Below are 13,033 nucleotides of genomic sequence, written 5' to 3' on the forward strand. Positions count from 1 at the left end.
GAGTTAAGAACCTGTCTTTCAAATACCTTTTTTGGGTATGTTAGAGGTATATGGCAAAGGTTTTAAAGACTTATCTTGCTCTTGGAATCATCAATGAGCAATTTTTGAAGTAGAGGATAGGTTTCATACAGAATATCCTTTATATTTGTAGTTTTAAAGGTTCGTATTTTTTTGTACAAAAAATACATTTTTCGTACATTTTTGGACACTTTTGTCCACTTTTGTCCACTTTTGTCCACCCTTATTTTTGGACACTTTTGGACACTTTTGGACAGGGGTGGACAAAAATGTCCAAAAATGAAATGCCCACCCTGACTAGGGTAGGCCTAAACCTGATGCTGAATCACGATTATTAGGAACCAATTCGAGGTTGAGTGAATCAAATTCAAAGACAGATACATCTCCCCCAAGTTTGGCTTTTCAGGGTCACACCATAACCTTGTCTTGACAACGTTCTCTCCCCAAATCCTGACACTTTCTCTGTTTTAATTAAAAAAACTACTATTAAAATACCAAAAATTTCTTCAAAGGTTCTGGAGTCAATGTAAGTCAATTTAGAATCGTAGGTTGTCGGTATGTGATTAATTATTAACCCTGAATTTGGTTTTTTGGACGTGCGACGAACCACTGGAACATGGACGGGCATGCTAGCGTTGAGAATGTATATTTTAGGAACCACTAAGATATTATTTTGGTCTTCAAATGCGATTGACTGCCAGTCGCTATGATCACGTATTTTAATTTTCCGTTCCATCAAACAAATGGATCGACAGGTATGTCCTCTCAAAACATAGTGACTGAATGAACTAGTCCTCTGTTTGGAATTGTTTACCAAATGAGGGCATTATCATTGGGTGCTATGGATCCTTCAGGTATGAGCTGGCTGACGAGTCATCGAAATTTTTGGGGAGGCCACTGGGCTACTGTTCAATACAGTGAAGGGAATAACAAACCAAAATGCAACTCATGATATTATACAAAAAAAGAAACTTTGCCGCGGGCCCAAAAAACATTTGTTAAACCAGGAAACTTAAAAGTAACGAAAATGAGTCAAAAATGGCATTCTAGACTTGAAAGTATATGTTGTGTACGTTAATGAGTGAGATTGTGGCAATTTACAAAAGTACAATGATAGATGAACAGTTTCGTTCCAGGATAAATGACTTGAAACTGTAATTCAATCCCTTAACCCGGAGCTATTAAGTCACAAAAGTTCAATTGACCTCACAAAAAAATGGTCAGGGCGTTATTGTATTTCCCCCCTCCAAAGTGCCCGGGATGGTGAGATTCATGGAACGGAGCATACCTTTTTGAACCAATTGCTGAATTGAGTGGAAATTTGAAACACGGAGGGATAGAAACCTGGTATTGGTTTGATTCGAAGGAGAAAAATATCGTGGGACTTATTTCCCTCCTGTCAATGCTCGACCATGGGATCCTGTGGTCCATACTCCAGTGGTTCATGCGTGGGCCAAGAAGGAAAGAAAGTGAGACTTGGAATGGTTAGATAGTTAGTTGTTGGTGTGGCATCCAACGAATGCTGGGGTGGATCAACTTTCTCCCCGTCCCAGCCGACCCACACGCAACACCGGCATCCCTCAGGACCCTCGTCCCAGGAACAAGGCAACAAGGCGACTGCAACAACGGGACTGTCTGTCTGTCTGTCCAGCTATTATTGATTGGCCCCAGAGCCAATCTCGGCATCGGAATCGTCGTGGACAATTAATTGCCTTGATGGATTGATGAATGGATTGATGGATTGAGGAGCCCCACCTCCAAACCTATTTCGTTTTTGGTAAGGCTGGTGGCCACTCATCAGGCTGATCATGGATTGCCACCTACAGATTCATGACCTAAGTGTTGATTAGATATATGAAATTGCTACCATTTCAGCTAATCCAGTGTGTTAAATATACGCCAGATACTATGATGCATCTCCAGGTAAAAGGCTGGTCCGTCCAGTGGAACCTTTGGGCTGGTTGTGGTGTGTGTAATGTGTGTGTGTGTGTGTGTGTGTATTGCCGTGCCGCCCATGGGTGTGACCTGAGGTCTGATCTCTTCTGACCACTTGTGTTAAATATACGCCAGATACTATGATGCATCTCCAGGTAAAAGGCTGGTCCGTCCAGTGGAACCTTTGGGCTGGTTGTGGTGTGTGGTGTGTGTGTGTGTATTGCCGTGCCGCCCATGGGTGTGACCTGAGGTCTGATCTCTTCTGACCACTTGTTTTCAGGCCAAGCCAGAGACCGTGATGAGCAGCCTTGCCAGTCTGGTCCGAGTGGATGGTGTGCATGTGAGGCGGACCCGCACAGTAGTATGTTGTCCATTGGGCCTCGATTCTCCTTACTCATCCCCAAGAAACGACTAACCCTGGCTCTGGTGGTGTTCACCTTGATCCTCCTCTATTGGAACTGGCACACGCCCGCGCTCCAGTCCCGAGTTGGCTCTCGAACCGTACAATCCGTCACGGTTGGCCCCATTGCTTCCATCTTCAACCAGGTGCCCGCCCGGGGGTGCACCTACCCTCGATTCATTTTCACGGCCCAAGAGCGATTTCTGGCCGGCGGTGCTTTGGGTGGTCAGCTTGGGGAAGACGACAACGACGATCCCACGGCTCGAGCTCGAGTCGGTCCCAATCCTCAGCTGCAGGCGGGTGCCAATTACTCGGTCATTTACAACTTTGCCTCGCCCCAGCCCAATGCCAATTCGTTCCGTTTAGTCCATTATGACGGCAATGATACGTACACGGATGAGCCCGCGGATATCGAAGAGCTTATAGATGAGGATCACATCACTTATGTGACCCATGCCACGCCCGAGTTTTTGAGCACCAATTTGATCCAACTCCTGGATCATTGGCCATCCGCTCCGTTGAGCGTGTCGGTTTTCGCTCCGGGCCAAGATTTCTGCGCGGCCACGGCCTTGATCTCGTGGTTGTGGACCTGTGAACCGCGTGTCAGGCGTCAGGTGTCTTTTCATATTATTTTCCCCAGTGATTTGGCCAATGATATCGCCGTGAAAACCGCCACCGAAGGCATCCGCATCCTTGACGCCAATTGCGATCAAGCGCCCGTTTTGAGTGAGGAGACGTTTCGGAGCCGTAAATTGATTCCCTATCCGGTCAACACGGCTCGGAATGTGGCTCGCTCGGTGGTGAGAACGAAATACTTTGTTACCTCAGATATTGAGCTCTTTCCGTCGCCGAATTTGAGCGCCAACTTTGTCAAATTTTTGAGCACTTCAGCTCAAGCCCACAAGTTGTTGGAGAACCCGGAGAAGTCGCCCGTGGCGTTTGTCTTGCCGATTTTTGAAATCGCCAAGAACGTCCCGTATCCCAAGAACAAGGCCGAACTGGTCAAATTGTACAACAAGAACGAGTCTGTGTATTTTCATGCCAATTTCTGCCGACACTGCCAAAGGTTTCCCGGTTTAGAGGAGTGGGTTCAACCTTTCAAGATCAGAAAAGACAAGAAGAAGAGGGCCAAGAAGATCAAAGCGGGCGAGAGTCTGACAATTTCGATTGCCCACGTTTCCAAGCGAGAACCACCCTACGATCGTTGGGAACCAATTTACATTGGCACTCAAGATGATCCCCTCTATGACGAACGGCTCTCCTGGGAGGGCTTTCAGGACAAGATGAGTCAAATGGTCGAGCTGTGTCTACGAAATTTCACCTTTGCTGTGCTCGACAACGCCTACCTGATTCATAAGCCCGGGATCAAAGTGAAAACTAGTCAGGACGGGAAATTAACCGAGCCGTGGAGGATTTCCTTCGTTGAACGAAACGAGCAAGTGTATCAAGTGCTGCTCAAAGAGTTGGCCGATAAATACGGTGGATTAGGTCATTGTAAACGCGTGGAACCTTCCACCAGCACGTGAGCTTTTATCGAGCACAACGAACCGTTTAAAATGGTGCTAAGACAACGAAAAAACACAAACATTCAGAAAGTCGTCCAGGAATTGGATGCATTTCCCAAAGTGCCCGAGACCTTCGTGGAGCAGACCACTTCCGGCGCGTCAAGTAAGATCAATGAGGGATTTCATGCATCGCTTTAGTGCTGGTCGTAAAAGAAATGAAATTGGATCTCGAAGGGAAATGGCATTTAAAACGATCTTCTTTTTTACCTTTCTTGGAAAAAAGAGAGCCTAATATGGTATGATTGAATGCGTTTGGCAATGCAGTCCTAGAGCAACATGAACTAGATTCCTCACGGTTGCGCTCTTTCAGTATCTGCAGAATGCACTTTAAAACTACTTAACTGAAGTATTTTCCCAAAACTTTTGACAACGGGTTGACTCAAGGTCAACCTACTTTCCGTGACAAACATCATTTTCATCAAATGGCATTTGATCCTATTTGACATATTTTCGTAGTTAACATAAAAAGAGCTCCCTTGTTGTCATGAGCGATTTGCACTTTGTGCAATATTATCCTCGCTCATTAAAATTATCCCTTCTAATCGCAAGACATTGATAATGCTCAAATGCCAAAGAAAAGACCCTATCAGAGCCAAACCTGAGTAGAGAAAAGATCGTGTTTAAATGCTCGATTTGTCATCATGTCACGAGTTAAAAATGACTTTGAAAGACGAGGTGAACATACACTACCATGATAGATACACATGTTCCTGACTTTTGGAGCTCAGGCCATATTGTGATGCAGCGAGTTTGTGTTTGTCTAGGGAAAACAGTTGTCCCTGACAGGCGTTCAGTAGGTGGCCCCATGATTTGCGAGGACCAATCTTGGAAGAAAAGAAATGGCTTTGTGGCTCCTTTACGACTCGACCTTGTTTCAAGCTAGCACGTACCATGAGACCGAGGGAAAAAGTCATTTGCATTGCTTCCCAGGACTAGGCTGTTAGAGACTTCAAGTTTCGGATTTTCCGAGTCGGCAATTGATCTATCGAAGTGAAATGGAGTCAAACATAGAGTCAACATTACTCTAGGGTACTAGCTAGCAGTTGAGTGGTCAAAGAGCGTTGGTTCAAACCAAATCCCGTTTTCGGAATGCTCCGTTCAAACTAAAATGTGTATAAAGAGAGAGGGGGAATTTGCAAGAGGTTTTCGAAAAAATGCTCGCGAAATATCTTAAAAATTCACTAAAACGAACATGCGTTTTAATCAAAAAGGTTTTTGAAGTTTTTTTTTGGTTACATTTCTGTAACATCTTGTTTAAGGTAGGCCACAGCTCTGAGGCACTGTTCACAACAAGGCATTTACCAAGACCATGGAAATATGTCGTATAGACCCAAAGTCCAAGTTTTTTTGGCGTTTTCACCAAGTTCAAATTTTTTCCTGATGTAAAAATGATGCCAAAGTCATTGCAAACGCCTACACACTATCGATATCATTCAACCCTAAAAAACCAGAGATTGTGTCAAAGGAGAACGGCTTTGGAGATATCAACCTACCCCTAACAACCTATTTTGAACAATCTTAGTAATAGTTCCAACTATTCTATATTCACCCCTTTGAATAATCAACTTATTTTTACCATGTCAAAACTATGCCATTTGCCTTGGTTTCTTTTTTCAACCTCATCCGTCTAACAACCTCGTGTGTGTTGATCATTCCAGTTTCCGTGGTCACTTTCCTGTTGGTGACCTCTCTGCTTTGGTCGGAATTGGCTTATTTCTGGAATCCGGGATTCCGTTTCAAATTCACCCCTGACTCGGATTTCGAGTCAAAACTGACCATTAATGTGGATATGACCGTGGCGATGCCTTGTGATAGTAAGTAGAGGGCCATTTCCTTTGAAGACATGTTCCCTATTCAAACATAATCCCCATTCCTCTCCTGGCCGGGTTCATTCGTTCCCGTCGCTCGCATTTCGGAATGACCTCGAATTGCCTCCGAGGAAGGTGGAGCCTCGAGCTCTTTTGCATGTGCTCACTGTTCTGAGTATGTTCAATGGTAAAGGCTCAAATCCTCTTGAAATGGGGCCTACTCTACGTGTGTACGACTATATACGTATACATACGTCTCTTTGAAGCTTGAACACGTGGCCTGGTCGAGATTGGACTACCAGGGCTCCTCCAAAGCTTGGAGCCTCGATAAGTAGCCAGTTCTAAACCCAATGGTAAATGTAGCCTAAAATTCAGAGGCGTCAGTCAGCTGGTCCATGTGATGACGTACTGTATGTCTGTCTTAGGTTTCTGTGGGCCCTGAGCATGTATCTTATGAAAAACTGCTAGCTTTCGGTACTTACCTTATTCAATGAGGAATAATGTCCGCGAAAGTAAGAGGATATTGGTTATTCCATCTCATCATCGACATGATCTATCCAGAATGTGAATGAGCGAACCGCTCCTAACCTAAGCGAGATCAACGTGGAAAGTTCGACTGAACTTTCTCGGATCATCTTCGTTTGAGAGTTGATCAAGTTTGACAAGAGTAGAGAGTCTTCCTGTGCTAGCAAAAGTACTTCAAAGCAAATCCTGGAGTTGTTTTTAAGCCTCTCTCGATATCGTCCACTCTGGTCGATATCATCTACTCCTTGTCGATGTCAAAAGTTAGTTCGAGTTTGTCACGATTCCCCTCAAGCTCCAGAAGTGGGATTGGGATGCAACACGCGCCACAAAACATTGCTCAAAAACCAAAACCTCGAGCCGAGCTCGTTAGGTCGATATGGATGGATCGAGTGAGGAGGGAGGGTCCCTTCTGTTTAGACCTACGTACTACATTCACATTTGTAAGGGCGAGAGCAAACCAAAAGTTTCTTATTTGCTGTCGGCATTGAATTCGATTGACTCGTGCTCCTCGAGGGAACCGCTCAGGGTTCGGATCGCAAGCACGTCCTAGAATGTTGGGCTGTACTCGCACATAAATGATTTTCACCCTGCCAAGAGGGCCAAAAATGAAAGAGGGGTGGGTCTCTTTGGTTGGGATGATATCCAAAAAGATGCATATGGTCGGATTTTCCTCGTTCTTACTCTTTCATTTTGACGAGTTACATTTCAATTCAAACCACCAAAGTGCATGCGTTAGTTGGCCAGACGATGTGAGATCTGTTGCACGTATGATGTCGGTCTGAGTTTGAATTGAATGAGCTGTTTCAAGAGTTGAGAGCAATAAAGCCTTTCTGGATGATCCTTGGAGTTTTGTGAAACTTTCTTGTCATCTCAGACGGATTGGGTAGAAACCCAGAAAATGATGTTGGTACCTGGGTATTTGCCAATTCCTCCACACACAATAATTTACTGGTTTTCGCAAAAACTACTATGTCCTCAAACTGTCGCTTGGAAAGTTTCTCATCCTTTCCGGAGGAAAAAAAAAAACTGACAGGTGTGAGGAATTCTGAATGTGGGTCTAATAAATTGAAGACCAGTCAAACTTTGGTGCTTACTCCACGATGAACTCGGATGAACTCTCCCCGTTTGGAGTACTACATAATTTGGCAGAGTAATTAGAGAATTCTCATTCTCCCTCCATTCAAGAAGAGCAGAGATGAGAGAGACTGAGGACTGGTTTTTATCAAAAGATTTCTCCTTTTCATTATCCTAGTGATTGGAGCTGACATTCTGGACTCGACGAATCAAAATACGTTCAGTTTCGGGAGATTAAAGGAGGAACCCACGTGGTTCGAATTGGACCACCTTCAACGCAACCATTTCGAGGCCATTCAAACCTTCAACGAATATCTCCGTGAAGGGTCGCATTCCATCCAAGATGTGCTTTGGAAATCGGGCCAATCCACCTTCTTCGGAGAAATCCCACCCCGGTGAGTCTTGTCTTGAATTGACTTTTCTGTCCATTTTCGATTTTCGGTTTTTCGTTATTACCCGCACCGATTGCCGCCATTGATCTCTCCGATCCAAGCAATAATACCCACTGTGTAGTGTGGCTAAGGACCCCCTCCACCGAAGAAGCCAAGCGAACTAGGTACAGAAGTCGCTGGCCCAATTGGTTGTAACGGGTTCTCGGTAATGGATCCCTGTTCTTGACTTGCTTCTTCGGTCTCATCGTAAGTGGGGAAATGGTGCGCAGAGATTAGAATTGCACTTAATGGTGTCGAACAATGGTCTTGACTTGTGTAAGTGAGAAAGTGGGAGTCCACTTTCGACGTCAATGGCACTTTTTGCTCGAATCCAATGGCCAACCACTCAAACATAGACACTCGACCCTTTTGACCGTACGTGAAACAAGTTTGGGACAAGAGGGTCCTGTCTATTTGGGCTTTCGGTCCTTGGGACGCACCGTGTGTGCCGATCTTGTAAAACCTGTACCGGGCACACAAATGCATTAGCCATGATTTGTTGCCTTCTTAAAAAGTGCAATCGGTGGCAAGACGGCTAAGATCCAGAGGAAAAGAGAGGAAGATATAACTCGAGGTCACGAACCGCGGTCGCGATCGAGGTGAACCGCAATCGGTGGGGGGGGTTCTTGGTCTTCCTCATCGATACGAGGAAAGTTTGCTCTGATGGTTCGTTCTCCTTGTCCCTGATTTCTTGTCAGAGCTAAAGAAGATACATGATTACATTGCCTACCAAGCTTTGAGAGATTGGGTTCTCGGTGCGAGTTGGAAGGAAAAAAAAACATATCGGCTTTCTAGGACCCTCCTGGTGTTTCATCTTGGGTGGGTCGTACTGTTGTCGAGAGATCTGAGCTGGCAATTGAGCTTCGTGGCTTGGCACCACTTTGCATTTGGTATTTGATAGATGGTACACCACAAGCCATGGACCACAATCAGGTACAAGCCAAGATACAAACCCTCATTACGCCCATACGTGGGACGAGCATTGTCGATCTTCGTTCCTTCCAAGAACCAGAAGGAGGACTGGCCAAGTTCCACCATGAGTCATCGTTTATCTCCGATTAGTGTCATTCCTCTATACAGTGGTAGTCTAGGACGCTTGAAGGGCTATTTACTACCCACTTTCTGAGGGGAAAGTAACATTTGAAAGGGATTTTTCCTTGTAGACGGAGCACGCCCGAGGAACCTCACGATGCTTGCCGAGTCCATGGCTCTCTGAGTTTGAATAAGGTGGCCGGAAACTTCCACATCACTGCCGGGAAATCTGTTCCTTTAATGGGTGGACATGCCCATTTGACGGCCTTCATGGGCCCTCAAGACTATAATTTTAGTCATCGCATTGACAAGTTCTCCTTCGGAAGTCCCCATGGAGGTGTAATCCAACCTTTGGAAGGGGATGAAAAAATTGCCGACAAAAGTAAGTACCATCCCTTGTAAGTTTTCAGCCCGTCGAATTATTGAGCTCAGTAGCTTGGGCCTGATTCGTCAAAACTGCCCTCGCCGAAAAGGTCAGATTGGGGATAGACCTGGCAATGGGTAAATATAGGTATGCTTTGATTTATCGTTTTGGATAGAATGCGATATTTTTAAGGGCAAAACTGGAAGATCTGCAAATGAAATTGACGATTTGACCAAAATTGCTAATTAGGGCTATCCTTCTTTACTATGCCTTAATAATGAACGGCTTGGAGAGTGTTTATATACTAAGTACTTATGAGGCCCGGAATGGTTGAAAAAGATAAGTACATTTTTTTATGACCGACCGGTCTTAAGCAAGATTTTCTTGATTACAACTAGTCCATAGATTGCTAGACACTAGCCTTTGAAACAAACACTAGACTACTTTGAAACACTGAAATGGAGAATTCATTTTCGTGTACAAAAGCTCTGCTCTAAGTGGTTGTCCATGTTGGAATTGGCTTGCGTTTCATTTCATGGACCATGTGCGCTTTTATAATACCCTTTAAATTGATCATGAAGGGAAAAAATCGTAGTTTTGAGCACTTTTAAAGAGCATTGACCTCATTTTGCAACATTGGACAATACCATTTGATTTGAGTTGATGACTGCTTACGCATTTTGCCATCAAATAATGCCAGATGGCCTTTCGGAAGTGCAAAAGCCGAAAGTTCGTTGAAATAAGTTGTTATGGGGTGCGTGATCACGTTCATCGCCCTAGGAAGCCATCATAAATCGTCGCTGATATAGTACCATGTGTATTCATAAAGCTGTGTTGTCCAGACTGTAAAGCACATTCCTGTGCCTCTAATACACAGTACTTAGTGGACATTGGCGGCAAGCTCGAAATGGGTTATTAACATACCTCGGTCTAGATCTTTTTCTGTTGCATATAATTCCTGGTTTGAAATATTCGTGAGAAGGTGTTATAGTTGCATTTATTCCATAATAGGTTAGTTTTATCACACCAAAGAAAATTGATGGCAACCACTTTTAAGGCTCTTTTAGGACCACTGTTTAGATTCGAGTTGTCTAATGATTGCCGCAATAGGAAGTGAGCTAATTACTAAGATGCTAAGGCGAGTCTTTTGATTTGTCAATTTTAGGAGCGAGTCCGTTGGTAGATTCAATTTGGAGTAGAGCTTATTTACAGACATGGAACACCAAGTAGAGCTTTCTCCAAGACAATCCTTTGAATTTTGAAACTCTGTGGGTGGCGTGACATCAACAGGATTCCTCAAATCATATTGGCCACTGCCAAGCATTCCCAATTCAGGACGGCTCCAACGCAAAATGTGACCGAGATTCCCCGCCGAATCCATGTATTCGAATGAAACCCAATGAAGAAATGAAAATTTGTAACGAAGAGTCCTTACTCGACTCCGGCCTTTTTTCAAATACGATGAAAAAAAAACTAGAGTCTGGTCTCGCCTTAGCACTAAGTTGGTTCTTTTCAGTGCCAGATATAGAAACAAATCAAATGATACATCGCTAACTCTTGACAGAGTAATCACCTCCATCCACCCAAACAGAGCAGGACTTCGAGAGCGTCGTTTTAAAGGTCGAAGTGAAATTTCCTCTGATTCTGCTTTATTCAAAGGCTTATTTAACAACAGCCTGGCTTTCAATCAAACAAGTTCCTGTGAAATCCTGTCTTCGTTATTTCTATTTTTTTTTTACTCCTTGAATTGAGACGGGGTTTATGGGAAGCACTAATGTTTGTTGAATCCTACATGATAGACAAGAGATTATTATTGCCATGCTTCAGAGAATTAGGAGGGTCTGATCCAAGTCTCATTTGCTCGTTGACGAATCTTTGGTGTCAAAGACGCATGGACGCGTGTGTTTAGGTCCTCATCTAAATTAGGACAGAATGGACCTTTTTACACATTGGCTCCTTGGAAGCGTCCTCGGTCCTTGACCATAGTCGAATGGAGACTGAGCGAGCGGCAAAAGGTTGGAATGGAGGTGATCGGACTGACGAGCTGAGCGGTCAGACACTCTGGACAGTAGGTAGCCATCGATGTGTCATCGTGCCCATCTATGAATCATGGATGGAATGAAAGACCCTCTATTAAGTGGGGAGAGTGTGAGCTGAATGAGAATCCCACTTGGCTTTGTTTCCCAACGAGGAAGGAGAAGACAGGATCGATCTCTCGGTCTCTCGGTCTCCTCCCATTAATGAGGTTTATTTGCAGGATCGCTCTCCATATGATGAGATCTTTATCCTCGCCCAAGCCATCGATGTGTCATCGTGCCCATCTATGAATCATGGATGGAATGAAAGACCCTCTATTAAGTGGGGAGAGAGTGAGCTGAATGAGAATCCCACTTGGCTTTGTTTCCCAACGAGGAAGGAGAAGACAGGATCGATCTCTCGGTCTCTCGGTCTCCTCCCATTAATGAGGTTTATTTGCAGGATCGCTCTCCATATGATGAGATCTTTATCCTCGCCCAAGACTGATCAAGGCACTTGTCATCGTCATCATCCTCTTGAGATGATTATAGGATTAGAAAATAGACGTTCGCTCTTATCCCCTGATAAATGGAATAGAGACCTCCACCTATAGAGCCAGGCAGCTCCCTTTGTTTTTCAAAATCGAATTTCAAAGTTTTCTCATAAAGAAGAAAGTCTCCCTTGGGAGTTCGATCCCTCCTCCTTCTCTCCTCCCTTTGCTGGTTCGGGGTTTTTTTTTTTCGTTCTCGTCCAAGAATGTCTTTTATTTTTAGAACCAAGAAGCTTGGTCAAGGTCTTGATTTCCAATCGCGGACACCATAAAAGGAAATGGGGAACCACTGAGGGGAAAAACTTACTCAAGATTGGATCATTCAAACAGAAAAAAAACAACTTCAACTTAATCGTGTGCTTGCGTCATAAGAGGTCATCGATTTCAGCGAAACAAAGCAATAACAAAACCATTCAGCATGATAGCTTCTCATTTTTTGAAGTGATTTCGCTTTCGCTCTCTCACCTTCCTCGTTTTTTTTTTCTTCAATAGATATGATGAATTTTCAATACTTCATCCAAGTCATCCCCACCGAGGTCCAAATGGTCAGTGGTTTTACCTATCCCACATATCAATATTCTGTCAAGGAGCAGCTCCGACCCATTGACCATACCACGGGATCCCATGGCGTCAGTGGGATCTACTTCAAATACGACGTGAATGCCCTGAAAGTGCTGGTCATTCAGGATCGGGAGCCGCTCTGGCAATTTCTGGTGCGACTTTGTGCCGGCATAGGCGGCCTTGTGGCCACCAGTCAAATGGTGTGTGGTCTTATCCAAGCCTTGGTTCGATTCTATTGCTGCCCAGACATACCCGAGAAGAAGCAATCCAATGTGAGTGGGATGAAGACGGTGGATCTCATTCCTCCCCAGGAGCGGGTGGCTCCGGGAGCCGAGAGGCACCATCCCCACGCAGTCACCCTGGATCAGGTTCAGAAGCTCATTCATGACCAATAAGCAATGCATCAACATCACTATCTACGCTTTCTTTTTAATCTTTTGGGATTGTTCCTCGACCTCCTTCCATTTTCCCGCTCGCTCACTGACGTCAATGAAATGACCGCTTGATTGAAGATGCTTGAGTTGTTGTTTTATTTATTTATTCTCATATTCGGCTAGAGGAGTTTCAATGGTTTCTGATAAATTTGATAGATCGACCGTCGTTGTCTGACTTGAAGGAACGTGAACCTTGGAAAGTATCCAAAAAATCCAAAAGATTCGCCATGCCAAAAAAGCTAGGTACGCAATTCAGCCACCAAAAGAGAAGCCGAACTGAAATTGCTTATTTTGAAAATTAGGATTGAGTTGAGAGATTA

The 13,033-nt window shown here is 44.4% G+C and overlaps 2 protein-coding genes across 2 annotated transcripts; both read left to right on the forward strand.

Annotated features, from left to right (window-relative positions):
- Positions 1-2,090: 2,090 nt before the first annotated feature.
- Positions 2,091-3,879, forward strand: LOC131883184 (beta-1,4-glucuronyltransferase 1-like). The gene is made up of 2 exons (XM_059230572.1): positions 2,091-2,108; positions 2,234-3,879. Exon 2 carries the CDS (start codon positions 2,317-2,319, stop codon positions 3,877-3,879), a length of 1,563 nt encoding a protein of 520 aa, XP_059086555.1. The 5' UTR covers positions 2,091-2,108; positions 2,234-2,316.
- Positions 3,880-3,883: 4 nt separating this feature from the next.
- LOC131883185 (endoplasmic reticulum-Golgi intermediate compartment protein 2-like) lies at positions 3,884-12,790 on the forward strand. The gene is made up of 5 exons (XM_059230573.1): positions 3,884-4,021; positions 5,577-5,732; positions 7,504-7,720; positions 8,920-9,170; positions 12,211-12,790. The coding sequence occupies exons 1-5, from the start codon at positions 3,910-3,912 to the stop codon at positions 12,672-12,674; spliced, it is 1,200 nt and encodes a 399-aa protein (XP_059086556.1). The 5' UTR covers positions 3,884-3,909; the 3' UTR covers positions 12,675-12,790.
- Positions 12,791-13,033: the final 243 nt, after the last annotated feature.

The sequence above is a fragment of the Tigriopus californicus genome, chromosome 7 (assembly GCF_007210705.1).
Source record: "Tigriopus californicus strain San Diego chromosome 7, Tcal_SD_v2.1, whole genome shotgun sequence".
NCBI lineage: Eukaryota > Metazoa > Arthropoda > Copepoda > Harpacticoida > Harpacticidae > Tigriopus > Tigriopus californicus.

Bases quoted from the DNA above. Each gene is read 5' to 3' on its own strand.
- LOC131883184 (XM_059230572.1), top strand. From the start codon at position 2,317: ATGTTGTCCATTGGGCCTCGATTCTCCTTACTCATCCCCAAGAAACGA.
- LOC131883185 (XM_059230573.1), top strand. From the start codon at position 3,910: ATGGTGCTAAGACAACGAAAAAACACAAACATTCAGAAAGTCGTCCAG. The intron at 7,721-8,919 runs GTGAGTCTTGTC...TTTTCCTTGTAG, and splicing joins TTCGGAGAAATCCCACCCCG to ACGGAGCACGCCCGAGGAAC. The intron at 9,171-12,210 runs GTAAGTACCATC...TTTCTTCAATAG, and splicing joins TGAAAAAATTGCCGACAAAA to ATATGATGAATTTTCAATAC.